The sequence below is a fragment of the Oryctolagus cuniculus genome, chromosome 2 (genome assembly GCF_964237555.1).
Source record: "Oryctolagus cuniculus chromosome 2, mOryCun1.1, whole genome shotgun sequence".
Taxonomy (NCBI): domain Eukaryota; kingdom Metazoa; phylum Chordata; class Mammalia; order Lagomorpha; family Leporidae; genus Oryctolagus; species Oryctolagus cuniculus.
In genome coordinates this window covers 178,876,618-178,897,672 of record NC_091433.1, presented here as the reverse complement: position 1 = coordinate 178,897,672, position 21,055 = coordinate 178,876,618, and the positions used below count along the sequence as shown (strand labels likewise).

At 60.4% G+C, this 21,055-nt stretch overlaps 1 protein-coding gene across 7 annotated transcripts in view; it reads left to right on the top strand.

Annotated features, from left to right (window-relative positions):
- The window catches only part of KLHL29 (kelch like family member 29), a 283,407-nt gene extending 265,031 nt beyond the window's left edge, over positions 1-18,376 (top strand). For 6 of the 7 annotated variants that reach the window (XM_008254789.4, XM_008254788.4, XM_051843175.2 and 3 more), the window contains 8 exons: positions 3,961-4,163; positions 5,297-5,556; positions 7,937-8,135; positions 8,281-8,463; positions 8,600-8,780; positions 14,119-14,312; positions 14,590-14,734; positions 16,250-18,376. In XM_008254789.4, coding sequence (XP_008253011.1) covers positions 3,961-4,163; positions 5,297-5,556; positions 7,937-8,135; positions 8,281-8,463; positions 8,600-8,780; positions 14,119-14,312; positions 14,590-14,734; positions 16,250-16,433 — 1,549 coding nt within the window. In that variant the 3' untranslated portion in view covers positions 16,434-18,376. The remainder of the gene's footprint in view (positions 1-3,960; positions 4,164-5,296; positions 5,557-7,936; positions 8,136-8,280; positions 8,464-8,599; positions 8,781-14,118; positions 14,313-14,589; positions 14,735-16,249) is intronic. The other variant, XR_007918320.2, reaches the window with a different exon arrangement.
- Positions 18,377-21,055: the final 2,679 nt, after the last annotated feature.

The following is a 21,055-nucleotide window of genomic DNA, read 5'->3' as shown; positions in this document are numbered from 1 at the left end:
AGAGCTGTCACTCTCAGAAGGTGCTCTTCATGTCCCCGTTCTGCGGATGAGCAGACGGAAGCCCAGAGAAGTTTTAGCAATCAGCGGCTCTGAGCTTGGGATCGAGGTCTGGCTCCAAAGTCCACGGCCCTGTCCTCCATGTGCCAACTCAGAGAACAAAAGTGCAATTTTTATTTGTGTGCAAAATCTGCGAGGAAGAAAGAGAAATCCCAGGACCGATCATGGGGCCCAGGAGGCAAGGGAAAGTGTGCATGTGTGCACGTGTGTGTGTGTAAGTGTTGTGCTTGTGTGTTACGTGTGTGCACATGTATGTTTGTGCATCACATGTGTGTGCACACGAGTCTGCTCGAAACCCCCGTAAACTGCCCACAGCCCCTCACCAGACAGGAACTGAGCCTCCATGCCTGCGAGCCCCTGGGGCCCCTGGGGCCCCTGGGGTGGAGGCAGGGTGGAGACCCTGCGGGACACGGAGTTGAGGCTTTGACTCCGGGTGATGAGGACGGTGCCCTGTCACAACCCCCCTCTCCCCCACCCCGCTCTCCACACACAAACTGGGGGGAGGTGCCCTGGGGGGGAGGCTCGGCAGGGTCTGGGTCAGCCGCCTAGGCCCAGAGCCACTCCTCAGTGCCAGGGAGCAGGCCCTGCACTTTCCTTTTTGGTCCAAAGTGCCTTCCTGATCGCCGAGAGGGCCGGGTGCCACGAGAGGGCAGGATCGGCAGTGCTGGCTGCTCTCACGCACGGCGTGCGTCTGGAGAGAGGACAGAGGTGCCTCCCCACCAGAGGCCTAGCCCCGGGAGATGCTGGACAAAGCCTGCCAGAGGCCTCAGCACACTGGCATCCTGTCGTCCCTTCCCCTGAGCAACCGCCAGGGGGCCCCGCGAGCTGGGCGCTCCGGGCTGGTGTTCACAGAGCATCATGGCCACGCCCTGGCCTTCTCACCCCTTCTGCGGCCACCGTGGGGGAGCCGGGGCAGCCAGGTCACGCTCCCTGCTCCTCCTCCCCCGAGGAAGGCAGCACCTGCCCCTGGCTGTGGGAGAGCAGCCCGGGACCCTGGAAGCCAGCTCCCAAGAGGACTCAGTCCCCGAGAACCTTGCCCTGGGCCCTGGAGCTGAAGACATGCCACGTTTCTGTGCGTGGGACTGGCCAGGGTGTTCTCCTCCCTGGGATCCTCGGCCTGTGACGGGGCTTCCAGCTCCCTCTTCTTCCTGGACTGGAACCTCTGGGACCTGGGCAGCACCCGCCTGCCCCTCATCCCACGGCCTCCGCCCCAAGGGTCACGTCCACAGCCAAGGTGACCCCCCCCAGCTGCTCCTGCCCAGCTTCAACTCCTTAGTAGCAGCAGGACCCTGAGGGGCCAGCAGCTTCCCCAGGACACTCAGCCCCCAAGGCCAGCCCAGAGCAGGGGCCAGAATGGTCCCCTGTGGAGGAGAGGGGTCTCCCGGGATCTCCACTCCGAGGCGAAGGTGCCCCACAGTCCAGCCATGACAGTGACAATCAGGGGAGTCCGCAGCCTCCCTGGGCTCTCAGGACTATGCACAGAGGCTGTGTGGACTCCAGTCAGAGGGGTCCACAGCAGGCCTCACTGTCTGGGACGCCCCTCTCCCAGGTCTCACCCTCAGCAGCCAACCCAGCCCCACTCTTATACTCCAAGCATTCTTCCATGGGCCACAGAGCAGTAGCCTAGCTCATCTGGCCCCCGGAGACCTCCAGCCATATCTAATGACCCCTGTACCCCAAAAAGTGGCCCCTACAAGGGGCTGGGTAGAGCAGAGTCAAAGCTGCCACCCCATGGCCAGGTCCTCCCCACCCTGCCAGCACCTTCCAGGTCTGTGGCACCGGTGCTCCCCTCACAGTCCCTGCACTCCTGCGTCCTGCAGGCACCTCCTGGTCCCCAGGGCCCCCTCCCTGCCCTCAGCACTAGGAACTGTGGGCTGCCCCCCTGCCCAGCACCCCTCACCCACTGGGTGATCCCACTATTCCCAGGGCCACGTGCATTTCCGTGTTCGTGTGCGCGTGCGTGTGTCTGTGTATGTGTGTGCACACCCTCCGCTGGGGGTGACCTCCCTCTGCCTGAGCACTCATGGGCAGAACCAGGCTGGCGAGAGGCACAGGCAGCAGCGATCAAGGCCTTGGGAGAAAACGAGCAGCCGCCCCCCCCCCCCCATCAGCCCTGCTTCCAGAGCGTGAAGGGCGTGGGGAAGAAAGGCCAGCCGTGGCCTTGTAGTCAGAGGCCACAGAGACTGGGAGCACGGGGTGGCCCAGATGGCCTCTGAGGCCCGGGGCGGTCAGGATTCTGAGTGCTCACCGAATGATCTATTTTTGTACTTGACAAAGCCACCCACGCATGGAATTCCACCCTGACAGCGCAAGACTGGGTGTGTGCAGTCACGTTAGACATGGGGTGGGGGTGGGGCGTCTGCCCAGACCCTCTGCGTGTGTGCCCGCACCTGCCCTCTTGGCTCCAGGGCCCCCAGTTAGATGAGCTGTTCTGGGGAGAGGGAACCCTGGCCGGGCTCAGCCAGCAGTCTCTGCCCGCCGGCCCTGGCATCGGTGTTTTCCAGGCCGGGCAGCCAGTGCTGCGCTAGTGGTGGCGTCTCCGGGATGGCCAGGCAGAAGGGCGTCTCCCAGCCTCCATCATCTCCAGGGGCCTTTAGACCTCATCTCCCCAGTCCTCTTGTTTTTGCAGAAGAGGAGGCTGAGGGCCTGAGAGGCCCCGGCTGCCGGCTGGTCAGTGGCAGAGCCAGGGCCCCCAGATCCCCTAGCTCCCTTCCCGCACACCCTAGCACAGCAGGAGGCTCTTGTCGCCGGGGGCCAGCCCGCCCACCTGCTGGACACGTCTACCCTCCCTTCCCCCCCTCCCCTCGGCTACCAGCGACAGGTGCATCCCAGAGACCAGTTAGGAGAGTCGTGAGCCCCTGGCCTCCTCGGGAGGTGGGTGGACTGCAGAGGTCGCCTCCCAGCCACGTGGCTGAGCCCAGCGCCGGGCAGGATCAGGCTCTGCGGCCAAGCCGGGGTGGCCGAGCCACCGCCTCCGACAGCCCTGCCTCCCCCCGCTAACGCTCGGGTGTTTTTCCTCCTGGCCGCCCGTCTGTGTTGCTGTGATTTTTTTGCTTCATCTGATGTGTTTCCTTCCAGGTCCCGCCGTAGGGTGCTGCCAGGCCTTAGGGGCCTTTGCAATGGTTTTGTATTCTCTGTAGACACCAGATATAAACATTTCGATATATTTGTGTCCCTCCCCCCGCTCCCCCCAGTTCACAAGCCCGATGCACACTCTACACGCAGGCCACTCTGACCTCTGACCCCGTGTTCCATGTGGCAGGAGGCCCCGGGCCAGGCCCGGTCATGGCTGCTGGCTGTCTGTGGCGGAAGTCCCTGGTTGTTGCCCTCTCCCTTCCCAGCTCTAACCATTCTGTCCGTCTATCTCGTCTCGTCCTCAGTTTTAAAGCAATGTCATGAAGGGCTTCCTTTCCATGCCTAAAAGGAAACAATATGTCTGGGGAGAGAGGTGGGGTCAGAGCGGGGACCGGGCAGCTCAGTGGGGGGCCCTGGGTCTCGGGGTGATCAGCGGAAGCCTCGGGGAGGAGGATCCGCCACCTGCGGCGGGGAGGCCCGGGGCCGGCGCTGCAGGTCCCCGTTTGGCCAGCAGTGGGCAGCACCGTATTGTTTCCCTTTGAGGCCAGTCCTGGTCCTCGTGCCCATCCACAGCTCATGCCTTTTGATTTGCATCTTTCTCTGCATGGACATGGCGAGTAGGGCTAAGCAGGGGTTCTGTTGTTTGGGGGCATCTCTGGTCACTCTTCTCTTTCAGATCCCGTGTCGGGTCGTTAGGTTCAGGTGTGTCACTGCCGTGCCCTCAAGCGGAGGGCGTGGCCGAGGTGTGCAGGGAGATCTAGCCCTGTGAGGAGGCGGCGCAGGCGGCCGCGAGACGGGCAGGTGAGGACACCCGGTCTCTGTGCCTAGGTCCGTACAAGACGGCAGCCAGGGCGGCCGGGAGAAGCTGGAGCTGGTCCTGTCGAACCTGCAGGCCGATGTGCTGGAGCTGCTGCTGGAATTCGTCTACACGGGCTCCCTGGTCATCGACTCCGCCAACGCCAAGACGCTGCTGGAGGCGGCCAGCAAGTTCCAGTTCCACACCTTCTGCAAAGTCTGTGTGTCCTTTCTCGGTGAGCCTGCAGGGCCCGCGGGACCCTCGGGGCAAAGAGATGCGTGGCAAACCCCGGAGAGGGAGGGCTGGGCGTGCGCTCGCAAGTGCACGCCGGGTGTCGCCCGCTGTTTGAAGATGAGAATTGGCGTTTCCGTACTCGAGGTGGAAGACATACGTTGTGCCCCGCGCAGGGCTGGCAAGAACCAACGGGCCATGAGGTTGTGCTAAGACTGCTCGCAGGGAGAGCTCGTGGGCTGGCCTCACGGCCCAGGCCACCAAGCCCTAAATGAAGCAGCCACAAATTTGTGCTCCCTTTCACTTATATCCCTGGGCCACACCACTGCCTGGACATGTCTGGACACCTGAGCTGTCCCTGGGCCAGCCAGGCCTGCTGTGTGGAGTAGGGATCTGGGTGGCAGGGGCTCCCCGAGGTCCCCCAACTCAGAGAGCATTCTCACTTTGCAGATCGGTGCCACCTGGCCTGGCTGACAGCAGGGAGAGGCAGGGACAGGGAACTTGTGGGTGGAGCCTGCAGAGAAAGCTAGGGCTGAGTCAGCGATGGCAGTGCGCCTCGGGTGAGGACAGCTGATGGGGATGGAGCCATCTAGAAGCAGTTGGGAGCCCCAGCAGCAGAGGGGCGCCTCCCCAGGTTACGGGTCTCCAGGAAACAGACACGGCTAGGGTACAAGAGCCAGGGGCTAGGTCTCAGGATCTGGAGGCTCACCCCGGGGGAGGTGAAGGCCAACAGGAGACCGTGGGTTGGGTGTGTGAGCATTGCTACTGCTGACTTGACTCCTAGGAGTCAGTGGTCTCAGATGTGCCCGTCACGATCATTGAAGACTGATGAGCCTCACTGCGGCCCCTCCCTGCCAGCCCCCTCCCTCGGCAGCCGAGGAGGAGGCTCTGAGCTGGCACTCGCTCCATCCCTCCCAGTCATGGTCCTTCCAGCAGGACCTACAGCCAGCACGTGCTAGGGCATCGGAAACCCCAGGAAGTGGACACAAGGCTCAGGGACACGGGGAGTGGGCTTGTGGGTTCCTTGGGTGCTAAAGCAGGGTCCCAAGGACCTGGCTCAGAGAGGGGAAGGTGGGGGGCACAGGAGGCGACCCTGCTAGGGCCCTTATGTCACTGGTGCTGCACTCTCACCCCCAGAGAAGCAGCTGACCGCCAGCAACTGCCTGGGCGTGCTGGCCATGGCCGAGGCCATGCAGTGCAGTGAGCTCTACCACATGGCCAAGGCCTTCGCGCTGCAGATCTTCCCCGAGGTGGCGGCCCAGGAGGAGATACTCAGCATCTCCAAGGACGACTTCATCGCCTACGTCTCCAACGACAGCCTCAACACCAAGGCTGAGGAGCTGGTATACGAGACGGTCATCAAGTGGATCAAGAAGGACCCTGCGTCGCGGGCACAGGTAGGCCCTGCCCCGCTCCCCGCCCCTTCTCTCTGGGATTTGAGGCACCATGTCGTTGTGATGGGGTCTGCAGCAAGGACCAGCAGGGGGCACAGAAGAGCCAGCAGACTGGGGAGAGAGAGGCTGGTCCCACCCTACGGGCAGCAGAGAGGGGCAAGGGGGACGTAAGTCACCAAAGGGTCCTCAAGGGCCAGCGTTCCACCCACAGCGAGACCCACACTGACCAAGAGGTGGCAGGGCCAGGGTGGCCAGCACAGGGGTGCTGCGGGGAGAAGCAGGTGCCTGAGCCAGGGTACTGGGGTCTCCCGGGAGCTCAGGCCAAGCAGGAGGAGCCACGAGGCATATTCCGATTCTTGAGGGGGTAGAGGGTGCCTGGATGGGCCGGAGGGAAGCTACAGCACACAGGACAGGAGAGAGCATCAGAGTGGACAGCTGGAGGGATCCGAGTTGGAGTTCAGGAAAGCAAGTATCCCCAGGGGGGCACCGGGCCACGGGAGCTCCTGGGTCCGTGCACACCCGGTGGACCTCGAGCTGGAGGAGCCGCTGGGAGGGACTCGGCTCTCACCTGTGAGGAGCCCAGGCATCCGTGCAGCCACAGGGGGACTCTGAGGAGCGCCGAGGCTGCCCCAGAGAACAGCAGGTGGGGACCACAGTGCCCAGAAGGGAGGATGACCAGGAAGAGTGGGGCAGGGAGGCCAGATCCAGAGTGAGCGGGGGCAGCAGAGTGGCCAGTGCCACGGGGGTGTGTGTTTCATCGAGAGGGACAAAAACGAGAGCGTGGCCAGGTGCCAGGGACAGTCACGCTGGGGGCACGCAGGGGGCAGACACTCGCCTGGTGCAGCATGCGGCCAGGTCCCCGGACTGATCCGGTGGGGACGAGGCAAGGTTTCTTCCAGAGGGAGGAGGCTGGGCTGGGCCGGGCTGGGCAGGTCATAGGAGTGACCGCCACAGTCGCTAGGACTCCTAGATCCGTGTGCCCGGCCTGGAACTTTCTCCCGAGCCCAGGACACTTCCAGCCGAGGCCCCCCGAGCCTCTCCCGCTCATCCCAGGCTCTGTGTTTGCGTCCTGCCCATCCCCAGGACACAGCCTGGATTCTTCCCACATCCTCATTAGCCCTGGGATTCACAGTCCTCCTTCCTCGCTCCCCTGGGGGCCACGCCCTCTCCCCACGCAGCACCCCCGCCCCCGGCTCCACAGTGGCTTCCTCGCCTTCAGCCTTCTCTCTCCAAATGCGTTCCCCAGCACCCAGCCTCAGTGCTCGTTCTACAAAGCAAGTCGGATCACATGATTTCTTTGCTTAAAACCTCTCCCGAGTTCCCTCATCAACTGCACAGCCTAAACCACCCAGTCCCTGCCAGTGTCACCGAAGGTCAGCTAGGCTCTGGCCTCTGAGGCTCGCTGCTCCCCGCGCTGCCCCCAACACACACACAGCAAAAACCTTCTGCATCCAATGGAAATAAGCCCTGCCTTCCCCCATGCACCGATTGCTTCCACTCTGCTGCATCTGTGTAAGCTCTGAGGGTCGCCCCAGCGCCAGCTGCTGACCTTCACCCCAGTGCCAGCGTCACCCACTGGGTGCCACCTCGTACCACGGCACCCACACCAGCCCTGCCTGCACTCTCCTCCTGTGCCCGCTACTTTTTTTTTTCATGTATTAATTTGTTTGAAAGTCAGAATTACAGAGAGAGACAGAGACACAGAGAGAGAGAGAGGTCTTCCTTCTGCTGTTTTACTCCCCACACGGCCACATTATCCTGAGCTGGCCCAGGCAAAAACCATGAGCCTGGAACTCCATCCAGGTCTCCCACATGAGTGCAGGGGCCCAACGACTTGGGCCACATTCTGCTGCTTTCCCAGGTGCATTAGCAGGGGGCTGGATTGGATGTAGAGCAGCCAGGACTCAAACCAGTGCCCATATGGGATGCCGGCATCGCAGGTGACGGCTTTGCCAGCAACGCTACGACACCGGCCCCACCCCTGGTGCTTTTGTGCCACAGAGCTGACCTGACACCTGGAGGTCAGAGGCCAGGGCTCATCGGTCTCGGCACCGCCAAGCCCTTCTCCTTTTAGCCTCCTGGCAGTCTGGTATGCAGTAGGGCTCACGGCCTGGGCAGAGCCTGGGAACAAAGAGCTAAAGGGACTCCCTGTCAGCCCCCAGGGCCAGTGGCCTCCGCCCCTCTGCTTCCCCAGCTCACTGGGGCTCCCGTGACCTGCCGAGGCCGGGCAGAGCAGAGCGTGCACACCGCCAGCCACACACCTGCTGGAACGATGCACCTTGGTGCAGTCCCACGCCTCGCCTTGCCTTTGCCACGACCCCCGAGAGGCAGCTCCCTATGTGCAGCCTAAGAGCGGCCGCCCCGTGTCCCTTCTGTGCCGCAGTATGCCGCGGAGCTGCTGGCCGCCGTCCGCCTGCCCTTCATCCACCCCAGCTACCTGCTCAACGTGGTAGACAATGAGGAGCTGATCAAGTCGTCAGAAGCGTGTCGGGACCTGGTCAACGAAGCCAAGCGTTACCATATGCTGCCCCACGCCCGCCAGGAGATGCAGACGCCCAGAACCCGGCCCCGCCTCTCGGCAGGTATCGAGGGACGCGAACCGCCCCCCTCCAAATACAGGTGCCGTGGGGTCAGCCCGCCTCTAGGTGGGGCCCCAGGGGAGAAGCCAGGCACGGGTGCTGCCAGCGTCGGAGTGTGTCCCAAGGGTGCCTTTCCATGTCCCCGCAGGCGTGGCCGAGGTCATCGTTTTGGTTGGGGGCCGTCAGATGGTGGGGATGACCCAGCGCTCACTGGTGGCCGTCACCTGCTGGAACCCACAGAATAACAAGTGGTACCCCTTGGCCTCGCTGCCCTTCTATGACCGCGAGTTCTTCAGTGTCGTGAGCGCCGGGGACAACATCTACCTCTCGGGTGAGGCTCCTCAGGGCTGCGAGAGAGACGGTGCAGGGCTCCCCAGAGTGGCTGTCGCGCAGGGCTAGCCCTTGGCACCCCGGGGCTGGGCCTGCCGACCCTGGCCCTCTCTCATCTGTGCCCTTGCTGCCCACAGGTGGGATGGAGTCAGGCGTGACGCTGGCTGACGTCTGGTGCTACATGTCCCTGCTCGACAACTGGAACCTCGTCTCCAGGATGACAGTCCCCCGCTGCCGGCACAACAGCCTGGTCTACGATGGGAAGATCTACACCCTCGGGGGGCTTGGCGTGGCCGGCAACGTGGACCACGTGGAGAGGTAAGGAGCCAGTCACAGCAGAGGCGTCCCCTTACACAAGATAAAATCGCAGCATCGTTCCTCCCCACTTGGTGGTGATGGGCCGGTGACTGGGCCTCCCCAAAGCCACGAGCCAAGGCTCTGCCAACACAGCAGCAGGAGGCAGGTGTGGGCTATGCGGCAGGTGCAGGCAGGATGGCAGCCGCTCCACCCTGGGATGGGCTGCTCTGGTCCCAGCCTCCCCTCACCGTATGGGACAAGCTGGAGCCCCAAGATCTCGTCACTGAAAGGCATGGGATGCACTTGACCAGGCTGACTGAGCACCGGCTCAGAGACGAGCTGGAGTTTAGGGGCACAGCTGGATCTAGGGACCGACACATGGGTCCTATTGGTGGCACCGCCTCCTGTCCCTGCCGACTATGGGTTTCACACTCGGGACCATCCTTTCTCCCGCCGTCCCATTCAGCCCAAACACAGCATTGTGGAGGCACCGACTGGCCAATCCTCTAGAATTCTCCGGAAGAAAACATAAGCCAGTGGGCCCAAGACTCTGTGTGCGTGTGTGTGTGTGTGTGTGTGCGCGCGCACATGCCTGCCCTCTGCTGTCGCCCTCCCCAGGGCCCTGCTCTGCAGGGAGCACCATGATCCTGTTACTCGGGGCCAGGGACACTCCTGCAGACAACAGCAGCTGGGGGAAAGGGAGGAAAGCGCTCAGTGAGCTCCACTGTGTTAGCAGAGCCGAGAGCGATGGTCAGGCTGACCCTGCCCCAAATAACAATCCAGAACACAGCTGAGACCGCTAGGGAGAGCCCTCCCTCCAGGTCTGTCCTGCACCCTGGGGCCACCGCCCTATCCTGCCTCCCGGCCCAGCTCTCAGCTGCCACTAGAGAGCACGTCTTCCCATGTGACGTCTTTGTGCCCGCGAAGGCCACATATGCCTCAATTTGTATTTTGTCCCCTTGGTGGCTAATTGGACATCTGACAAATGTTTCAGCGGCGACAGTCTCCCGGCGAGACAGGCTCTGAGTGTTCACTGCGGGCTTTGAACTCCCCCCAGTGGAGCTCAGAGAGGCTCAGTAGCCGCAGCAATGGTCGTGTCGATGCAGGGGCACCTGGAATCCCCGACTGTGATGCCAGCATGGGCCCGGAGCAGCCCCGGCACGGGAGGCCCTCGGTGTGGCCCGCGGCCCCAAACCTCCGCGAAGCACCGGCTTCCAGCTGTTTGTCCTTTGCAATAATAAACACACAAGAAAGGAGACATTTTCTGTGTAGGAGGAAACTGAGCCGGATCTGTCAGCCTGTCTTGCTTTTGTCAGTTATTTTTAATCTCCTAAGATGCTGATTACTCATTTTGCAAAGTTATACTCGTTGATACATACGGGGATTTGTTCGAGGATCAAACGCGCCAGCTAAGAGGTAGAGACAAACCCCACTGCTCTCCAGCCTGCAAGCAGTTCCCGGGGCCCAGGGATTGCCCGTGCCAGCCCTGCCGGGCAGGGGCGAGGCCTCCCTGCTGGCTGAGGAGTCAGCTCACGTGCCCCGTGAGCAGGAGCGCCCTGGGAAGCCCAGAGCAAGGGGAACAGGCGCGGACCAGCCCTCCAGGCTCTGCCAGCTGTCCTGCGGAGACGGGCGCAGACCTGGAGGCTCCGGGGTGGCGGGCGTGTGCCCAGGGGCAGGATGCTGGGAGCGGACGCCTGCTGCTTCCTGGCTGGAGCCCTTCGGGTAAGTCACTTCTGTGCCACAGAGCGGCCACGATGAGAACTCAGGGTGACAGGAAGGTCAGGGTAATGGGGACAGACATGAGGGTGCTTGTTCCCCAGGAAGCACTAATGGTGCAAATTGCTATTATATTGATAATGAATGAGATATATGGTGCATTATAATTATATTGCATTACTGTATTACAGGAATAGAGCAAGATTATATAATTATAGAGTGAAACAACAGTGCAATAGACAAACCTGTATTATATCATTATATAAATAACTGGGTCTAATATTTTATACCAATATATGGCGGTAACTGTGGTTACTGGATAAATGATAGCGGAGTGCCGCGCGCTCCGCGGGGTCATTTGCATGTCATTAGCATATCCTCCTCAAGCAGGAAGCTGACAGATTGAGCTGACGGGAGGGCTCCTGCCTTGGCAATCAGCCACCTGGAATAACAAGCTCTCAGGAAATTCGTGTTTGGCAGGATGCGCTATTATCCCCAAGGACCGAGGTCTAGCAGCCACATAATCTGCCAGTCGCCCAGCTCCTCCTGGAGGAGCTCTCTGGATCACGCCGTATGGGCTTAAGAAACAGATACCTGAACTCTGCCCTCAGTCCACTCAGAGGTTCTGCTGCCCTTTGAGACACTCCAGTCTCTTCTCAACCCCAAGCCCAGAGCTTGATGCCACCTGGCCATCCCTGTGCCCCACACTCACAGCCAGAGGCACGGGCTGCCTGAGACCATTTTCCAGGGGCCCTGGCCTGTGACCACGTCCCAGCTGCTGTCCTCAGGAACCTTACAGGGAAAGACGGGCACAGTGCGCTCCCCAAGGGACGTGTGTGGGAAAAGGAACACGGCTCAGGGTGCAGCCAGCCGGTGCCCAGGCCGCCACTTTGAGTCCAGGCACACGGAGGAGAGCGAACAGTGGGATGTGCAATGGATGAGCCCCCTGCTGGGAGTCAGCAGTTAGGGAGGAGCACTGGGGCGACCCCAGGGGACACTCACAGAGACCCTGAGGCCACAGTCCCTCCCTCCCCTGCCTGCTGTCTCCTCTCGCCTTGCCCCATCTGGAGCTCGGGTCCCATCACTTCTCCTTTCTCTTGTGTTGCTACCTTGTCCTGCATCACGTGTCTGGCAGATCCACTCAGTCCAACTCTTGACCGTCACCACACCTGCCCCTGGGTGCCGAATGTTGATGGAGAAAACCCCACCCTCACGTGGCCTGGCCCCACTGCTCATCAGAGGCCTCCAAGCACAGCCAGATCTGCAGTGCCACAGGAAATCTTGGGCTTCCTTTGTCAACCATTGCTCCACTCCCAACCCCCACCACGAGCAGCTCTGTCTTCCTCTCTCCTCTTTGCCTTGCCCCTCAAACCTCCACTCCACAGACGCCCCCACAACCTTCACTGCTCCTGACCCCTGTGTCATAGAGAATATGGCACCACCATTCGAATGCAAATATACCTACTCTCACGCCATCCTTGCCTTCCTGTCTCCTCCCCAATGGAGGAGACGCACCTCCCCCTCCTCACTCTGGATCCAAGACGCATCACCCGCAGGAGCCTTCCCTCCTTAGCTCTCCCCTCTCTTGTGTGTTTGTACTCCCCTCATCCTCTCCTATTAGCATGCACACACAGTTAAACCTCCCTCCAAGTTAAAGCAAAACCTATGCTGTGCTGGGGCCAGTTCATACTGATGTGTGAGAGCTGATGGTAAAAAATGCCAGGAACTCTGCAAACCAGTCGTTAACCACAGCTACTATTAAAAATTAAACTATCTACACTGACGGTTAAATACATCAAAACCAAAGGGAATTCCTTATTCGGAACTCGGTGCTTCCTAATGTTTGGCTCCATTTTGCAGCCATCTCTGTCTTCAAGCTCTAGTTGCCCGTCGCCCCTGTAGAGGGTGGAGGGTCTGCATCAGGATGGCCGCAGCACATCCATGCCCAACTCTTCCCCCAGGGGCATCCCATCGGCTGCTGGAAATTAGGCAGGTGCGAGGACTTCTACCCTAGAAGTCAGCCAACCTGCAAATGAGGACGTGTTCCCTGGCTGCCAGGCACTTGGCAGCACTGCCCTACCTGACCCGGGTCTTCACATCTGACTCCTCTCTGGGTTCCTCCTTCTCGCCGTCTCTGCTGCGTAGCCCCTCTGCCCTCTTCCCGACACAGACGGCTTCTGCACCTCCCATTCCGCCTTGTCCGCAAGCACCCCCTTGCCCTATTTGAGATCCTTGGCCTCTCGCACGCTCTCCGTACCTGGAGTGCTCACTTTTCCTGGCTCAGCCCTGGCTCTGTGACCCCGCTGGCTGCCCGCTATGTGCCCTCTCACCCCTCCCCCTCTTCAGAGCTTGTCCTCAGCCTTTGGCTCAGCCAAGCACTGCCTAGCACCCTCCCAAGCTGGGGTGTCCATCTTCGTGCCAGTGACCCGAGAGCTGAGTGTGATCCAGAACCACTCACCCTCCACCTGTCACCTGCAGGTACCTTCAACGCCCTCCGAAGGAAACTGCAGTCACCTTGCCCTCCTCCCCTGCCTCGCTTCCCCGCCCACCAGCAGTGTCTGCTCCATCCAGTGTCCAAAGCCAGGGGCCCCGAGTCATCCTACAACGCAACATCTCGTTAATGATCGCCCCTACCCACTCACCGCTCCTTGTGCTCCCGCTTCCTCGTCTCTGGTCACCCCTTGGTCCAAGCCATTGTCAGGTCCTTGGAGCATCCTGTAACTGCCAAGTGTCAGTGATGGTCTCCCCGTGCCACAGTGACGGTCCCGCCGTGCACACAGAGTGATCTCTCTGGGGCCCAGATGTGATCATTGTAATTCCCTGTGCGCGACCTTCAGGTCTTCCCTCTGCCCTCTGGATGAAGCCTGAAGTCCTGCGCTTGGCACCTGTGGCCCTTCTAAGCACCCTCTGCCTCCAGTCATTGCAACCGCCTGCCAGTCCTCCCCACACCTGGGCCCACACCTCTCCCCCCACCTGCAGTGCTTTCCCAGCCCACCTACTCTGATCTCCATTCCCTCATCACCTTTTAGGCTCTGCACAGGTGCAGCTCTTCTAGCCTGGCCTGTCAGAGGCTGGGTGCCCTGCTAGCTGCACTGTGTCATTGTGTGTGTGTATATGCATGTGTGTGCACGTGCGCTTGTGTGTATATGTGTGCATGTGCACGTGTGTGCGCATGTGCGTATTTGTATATGTGTGCGTGCATGTACGTGTGTGTGTGTGCGTGTGTGTCTTATTTGGCCCTCTTCTCCTTCAGGCCCCTCAAGGGCAGGGAATGTGCTTGGCTTGCCCCAGTTTCCAGCCCAGAGCCTGGGTGCACAGTGGCTGCTCAGAGCAGAGCTGCTGAATGGAAAGGGGGGTGGGGCGGCAGAAGGGGCCCAGAGGATGGGCGCTCCATGGGAACAATGGTTCAGGGACAGGAGTCTGCACAGAGCCCGCAGCAGGCCAAGGAGAGCCCCGCTGAGCAGACCCTAGGAAGCCGTGAGCGACTCAGCCCAGTGCCCCCACGGCGTGGTCTCAGCTGTGCCGGGGACGCTGAGGCCAGGAAGCAGACGGTGCGGCTCCTCAAAAGCTGCCGGCCTCGGCTGTGCCCTCTGCCCGGCTCGAGGCGCATCTTTGACGCCGGGCTCGTCCCTCCTCTCTGCAGGTACGACACCATCACCAACCAGTGGGAGGCAGTGGCCCCTCTGCCCAAGGCAGTGCACTCGGCAGCGGCCACCGTGTGTGGCGGCAAGATCTACGTGTTTGGGGGGGTGAACGAGGCCGGCCGGGCAGCGGGCGTCCTCCAGTCCTACGTCCCACAGACCAACACGTGGAGCTTCATCGAGTCCCCAATGATCGGTGAGCGCCAGCAGCCTCCTTGGCCCAGAGCCCACAGGGTACCCCCGCCTTCCTCAACCCCCCAAGCCCAGAGTCAGGCTAAGCCCAACACTGCAGGGGTGAAAGGAATGGGTGACCCCCACGGATCCACCACCTGGAGATGGGCAGGCCGGCTGGGGTGCCCGTCAGTGACTTATTGGAGGTCTTTGCAGCCCTTGTCCCTGGAGGGTCTGCTAGGAAAGACAGGGAGGGGAGGCCAGGACCAGAGGCCTGAACACCTGCTCTGCTCTGCCCCCAGACAACAAGTACGCACCTGCCGTCACCCTCAACGGCTTCGTGTTCATCCTGGGCGGGGCTTACGCCAGAGCCACCACCATCTACGACCCTGAGAAGGGAAACATTAAGGCAGGGCCGAACATGAATCACTCCCGCCAGTTCTGCAGGTGAGAGGGCTGGGCGGGGCAGGGGCGGGGCTTGAGCACAAGAGGGAGCCCGGGCCAACCCCTCCAACCACAGAGATGGATGTGAGCACCCAGCAGGCTGTGGGGCACCCGGGGGTAGCCCAAAGTGGCCGGCGGCCCAGAAGCCCCACCCCGTTGCTCCAGCGGGAAAAGGGTGAGAGGTGAAGTCAGAACCCCCGGGACCCACCTGCACATCAGGTGGAAGGCCGCTCAGCCGGGCTGCAGGGACAAGTGGGTTCTTGGGGGAGTGCGCTGGTCCAGGCACTGTCCCAGTGGTCCATAGGGGCTGGGCCCCAGGAGGGGCACGAGGCTCAGCTGCTCTGGGGTCTCTAAGGTGGGTGCTGCAGAGGCCCGCTTGGAAGAAGAGGAGCCGGGGGTCCTGGCCCGGGGGACACCTGTCCCTGCTCTTCCAGCGCGCTCCCTCCCTGCCCAGGACCGTTCTCAGCGCTTCCACAGCAGACGGCGCCTGAGGCCATCCCGTTCCTCCGTGTGGGAGCCCACAGCTGCACACCCTCTCCTCCCGGCGGGTCGTGGGGCCTGGCCCTCTGTGGGGTAGCCCCGACCGCCAGGAGACAGGCTTCACGCCTCACCTGTCAGCTCTCACATCCTTGCCGCTGCCGTCTCGCGGTGCTCTCAGGGCGCAGGCACCACTGTGCGGAAGAGGCGGGGCTCTTGCGAGACTGGCAGCGAAGGGGGTGCCGAGCGCCCAGGGGTGGGGTAGGAGGAGGCAGGAGGGAGGGCCCCGGAGAGCGAGGCACTGCAGAGGGGCGGCTTGCAGTAGAGTTCACCTGTTCAGTGTGAGGCATTGCTGAGGCGGTGGGGCCTCTGCAAAGCTTGTGTTCGTTTGCAGGGGTTGGCCAGGAAGAAGTGGCTGAAATAGGTTAGCCAGGGCCAGCGCTGACCCCTGGGTGGCGGGGTGAAGGGGCAGCCGAAATCCACCAGGGGCGGAAGTGGGGGAGAGGCGGGGGGAACTGACTGAGGCAACAGGACCAGGTGCACGCAGGGCCGGGGTCCAGGCACGCCCTGCAGAGGTCCTGTGCAGGCAGTGGCCGCAGGCCACACCCATCCGGGAGACACAGCAGGAGAGGTCAGACTCCGAGCGCCTGGGCCCGGGCAGGACTCCCATCCCGGTGGCTGATGTCCAGTGGCAGCCGAGCCCCTTACTATCCCGTCTCCTGTCACTCTTGCGTTCCCAGCTCGATCTGAGCGGCAGGCAGGCTCTGTACCTGGCACCCAAAAGACCCAGGAAGCCAAGCCAGGCGCCAGCACCCAGAGGCCCTCCTGCAGCACTGGGCGGGGCTGGCACGTGGAAGGTGGCACCGTGTAGGGTGGGGTCCTGGAGGAAAAGAGTTGTTCTGGTAGCAGGTTCCATGAGAGGCCAAGAAGGGCAGCCAGGTGCCCTCGCCCACGCACAGCGGGACCCAGCTTTGGGAAGCTCCCCCCAGGGCCCAGGCCGAGGTCCGGCGCCTGACTCTCTGCCTGCTTCCCCCCTGACAGTGCCGTGGTGCTGGATGGCAAGATTTACGCAACCGGGGGCGTCGTGAGCAGCGAGGGGCCCGCCCTGGGCAACATGGAGGCCTACGAGCCGGCCACCAACACGTGGGCCCTCCTCCCCCACATGCCCTGCCCCGTGTTCAGACACGGCTGCGTCGTGATAAAAAAGTACATCCAGAGCGGCTGACCTGGGCCGGAGCCCGCCACGGGGCTGCGCACGGGTCTTCAGCCACACCACGAAGAGGCCGACAAGACACAATCCAGGAACTCACTGCACTAAACATTTCGAATACTGTCTACATTGAATGTAGGAAATCATCCTCGCCTCCGAACAGCAGGAACCGCGAGCAGGCCGCCGCGCCGGGCTCGCCGGCTCCTGCCGAGGCGCTCGCTCTGCCCGGTGCAATAGAGTTCACGTTATTTTTTCAACTGGGAGAGAGAAGCCGGTTTTGGTTTTTTGGTTTTTTTCCCCCCTTCCCGCAGAGCAAGCTTGATCCTTGAACCACCATAGGTCAGTTATCCTAGGACGCTATTAGGCATCAGGCTCTCTTGGAATAAGATCAAAGTGTCCTTATCACTTTGATTCCTACTTTTGTTTTTTAACCACTCTACACTGTCGGTGGCCGAGAGAAAACGAGGGACGGTGCCGTGCAGCACGAGGCCGAGGGGGCTGCTGGTCCCCACCGGGGACGGAGGAGAAGTGCAGCCGCCCGGTGCAGAGCCGTGGGTGGCGGCCCCAGGGCCCGGCCGGCTGGGGACAGCTGTGTGCGTGCCTCGCAGGTTTCCCCCCGTCACTGCGATGCAGTTCTGCTGCGGGAGGACGAGGGGACTGTGCTGGCTTTCTCTTACCCGCTATGAATTATTTAGATTTCCAAGGCATTTTCTTGATAAACAAGAGGCTATTTTTAAGTACAGAGAGGAGGAGGCCCCGGCGGGAGGACCGTGTGGGAATTCCCAAAGCTCTTTGCGGGTGGGGCCGGGGTGGGGGGCGTTTGCTCTCTGTTTTTCTATGTGCAGAATAGAGGATCTCTCCTGGGGTGGGCAATGCCCCCTGTTTATTTTTTAGAAAAAGTAACTCCCAGACAGCCCCCACGAAAGCCGTGCCTCGTGGAGGCATCGTCAGAGGACGAAGAGTGTTCCAAAAGGGACACGCTCTGGCTCGCGACACGTGTCCAGCTCCCTCCACGAGGTAAAGCTGAGGGCCTAGGCCAGTGGGCAGGGAAGGCGGGCGGGCGGGCGGGAGAAGACGCGCCTACAGAGCACAGGAGACTATTTTTGATATTCATAGCTATATATTGAGGCACCTGCCGTACAGCTCTCAGGAGGGGGATGAGCCATGACAGCCGAGGCCCGAGGGGCAGGAGCAGGAGCCCTCTTCTTGTTGCAAACTCGCCTGAGGAAAGGGACGCCAGGAGGGAGTCCACGGCGCGGCTCGGAAGAGAAAGGCCTGCCCGCCGGTCCTTCAGCCTCCAAACCTCACCGGGTGCCCGGTTCCACCCCAGGACAGGGAGAACGCCGCCGCCGCGCTGTTCAGTTGAAGTTGGTACCAAATATGCATTTACCATTTTTCTATCTGGGAAGTCAACTTGCCACCGTGTCACGCTGAGGGCCGTCTCTAGGGAGACCAAGACAGGACGCACTGGCCCCCCACCCCCGCCCCCGCCCGCCGGCTCAGAGGCCGGGCGTCCGCGTCCAGCAGCACCGCAAGTGTGGCTCCCCCTTGGACAAGATCCCAAGCTTCGTTATGCAGTTTTTAATATTATTTATTATTTTAAAAAAAAGTAATAAGCACAAAACTACATACATTGTATGTCATTTAAAGTATTTATGTCAAACAGGGTGCAAGTGTGAACCCAAGGATTGGAGCACAAGTTTCTAACTGCCTGGGGCAGGGCTAGCGCTAGCCTTGCTGTGCGTCTGCCTCCGAAGGAGGTGCTACTGGTCAGCGAGACTCAGCGCGGATGACGTCACAATTCCGTTTCTCTGCTCACCGATCACACTGGAGCAAAACTGGCTGTTTCTGTGAATGATAGAAAACAGGGTTCTCTGTAATGGTATTGTACATAGTATATGTTTATTGTTAAGTTCTTGTTATATTATAATAAATATATTTATAGATCTAGACTCGGACGCCAGCGTCACGTCTCTGTGTGCCATCGTCCCTGCCAGCCACGGGCACGCGGGAGCCCTGTGTGGCCCTGTTCCTCTCGCACGTCAGCTGCCTGGGTTCTCTCCCAGCCCTTAATGCAGAGGCTGATGGTGACACAGACCAGGGCCCTTCAGCGAGGGAGCACAGAGCGCGGCAAATGCCAAGAATAAGGCTCAAGTGAGGGTCCAAGGTGAGAGAACCCCGGAGACCCCTGGAGTTGACTGAGACCCCCCTCTGGTTTGCCCTTTTCATCAGACTCGTGTGCCTGAAAGTCGCAGGGCCAGCTTCCTACTGCTATCTCCCCCGTAACGCTGAAGCCTGGGACCCATTTTTCAGACCGTGCCAGAGCCAACTCATCAGCCCAAGACACGGAACACTTCCTCCAAGAGGAAGCACAAACCCCGATTTCTGCCCTAAAATCCAGCCACGGTGGCCTCTGCCTCCATCCGTGGTACCTGAGGCTGTTCTCTGAGCTGTCACCCAGACCTGCCCTGCAATGCCAAGGGCACCCACACAGGCTCCCCAGTTCAGCACGGGACCAGTGGCTGTTGGGATTGCTCACTGACAGGCAGGGAGAGAAGCCTCCATGGACCAGATTGGCAGGAGGAGGCGGGTGGCAGAGGGTTCAGAGGATGTGGCCGAGGCCTTGGATGGCTGGCGGTGATGTCTCAGAATCACCAGTCCTAGAGCAAGGAGAAGGGCCATCTAGCTCACAAAGAGCTCAAATTACAGTGTGATAACAATCAAGCCAAAGCTGTGTCCGTGCAACAATCAAGCCAAAGCTGTGTCCGTGCCTTTCTTCCCTGCCCCATTCCCTAAGTCAGAGCATCTTAGTCTGTTTTCTGTTGCTAATAGATACACTACAGAGTGGGCAGGTGACAAAGTCGTTTTTCTAGGCTCATGGTTCTGGTCCCAGGTGGAGGGGCCACACGGGGCGATGGCCTTCCTGCCACCAGCGCCCCGAGGCTGTGCAGAGCGGCGCGTGGTGGGAGACAGGGCACGCGTGTGCGTGTGTGCTCTGGTCTCCGCCCCGGTATCTTCCCTGATGACCTCATCCAGTCCTGAGCGCCCCGTCAGACGCAGTACCCCCGCTCCGTGCCTCGCACAATGCAGACATTTTCACAGGAAACTGGGAGGGGCTGCACCACAGCAGGCAGAATTCAGTTCACTGTGGTTGTGGGACCACTGTTCCCAGAGCTCCTTGAGGCTGCCCCCATTCCTGGCCCCATGGCCCCGCCAACCTCAGAGGCAGAAACAGAGACGCTGCCTCCCCCTGACTCCCCCTCACTCTTTGAGTATCTTCTGCCAGGAACCAACCTGGCCCGTGCAGCACACCCGCACTGAGAGCCCCGTGTCCCACGACATCTGTCAGTGGCACAAATGCAGCCGTCCACTCACGAGGGCAGAGCTCTAACGACTTCCAGGTCCCTCCTGGTCCTGCCTCCTGGTAGTTCACAACGGGGAGTACATGTGAGCATGAGTGTCAGAGGGGACCACCCGTGTTCAGACCCCAGCACGTGGGAAACGTGCTCTCAGATCTATGCGGGGACTGTGTATTTGAGGCTTAGGTCTCCGTGGTAAACAAATTGCTCTGTACCATAAAAGACCTGTGCACCCACGACATTAGGAGTCTGTGTAACCACGCAGAGTGGCAAGGTGCAATCATCAGACCTGGCGTGGAGGCTGAGAAAGTTCATTGCCACAGACAGCAGACAGTTCACACTGCGTGGATGTGTAGCAATTAAAAGAAGAAAAGACAACAGCCGGGCTAAGAGGAGTCAGGAAAATACTTACAATCATATGACAAAGCCTTCATGTCTTTATTAAGGAGCCCAGGTGACCCAGGAGGGTGTTACCTAGTTCCAATAGCTACATAGAAAGAGGTCTAGACACAGAAAGAGAGAACGTTGCTAGTCAACGTACAACAGAAGTGTTCAACACAGGCGGTATTTAAAGAGTGAAAATCAAAACAATGGGGTACATCTCTTACTACTCAATTAGCTCCCTAAACCTAAAAAGGGTGGGACCTCCAAGTGCAGAGGAGGGGCAGTGAGATTCTCTGTGGTGCTGAGGGCTTTGCTGGGTGGAAGGGCCCTTTTACTGGCTGTGGGGCAGGTGCTACAAGAGCCTGAGGGAGGGGCCAGCACTGCAGCGTAGCAGGTTAAGCCCTAGCCTGCAACACCAGCATCCCATATGGGCAGCGGTTCAAGACCAGCCTGCTCCACTTGGATCCAACTCTCTGCTAATGGCCTGGGAAAGCAGCGGAAGATGGCCCAAGTCCTTGGGCCCCTGTACCCACGTGGGAGACTCATGGCTCCCAGCTTCAGATCAGCCCAGCTCCAGCTGTTGTGGTCATCTGGGGAGTGAACCAGTGGATGGAAGGCCTCTCTCTCTGTCTCTCCTCCTCTTTCTGTAACTCTGCCTTTCAAATAAATAAAAAATAGATCTTTAAAAAAATAGTGCCTAAGGGATTAGACAAACCCATTTCTGGGCATCCATAAGGAGATAATAGAAACCACGGAAGATGTCACGTCATAATAACTAGTGCCCACTTATCACACAAACAATGCACCAGACAGCATGCTAAGCTTTGAAGATCCACAGTTCTATGAGTCAGGTACTAAAGACTTGGAACGATGATAGACAATGTAGAAGAAAAA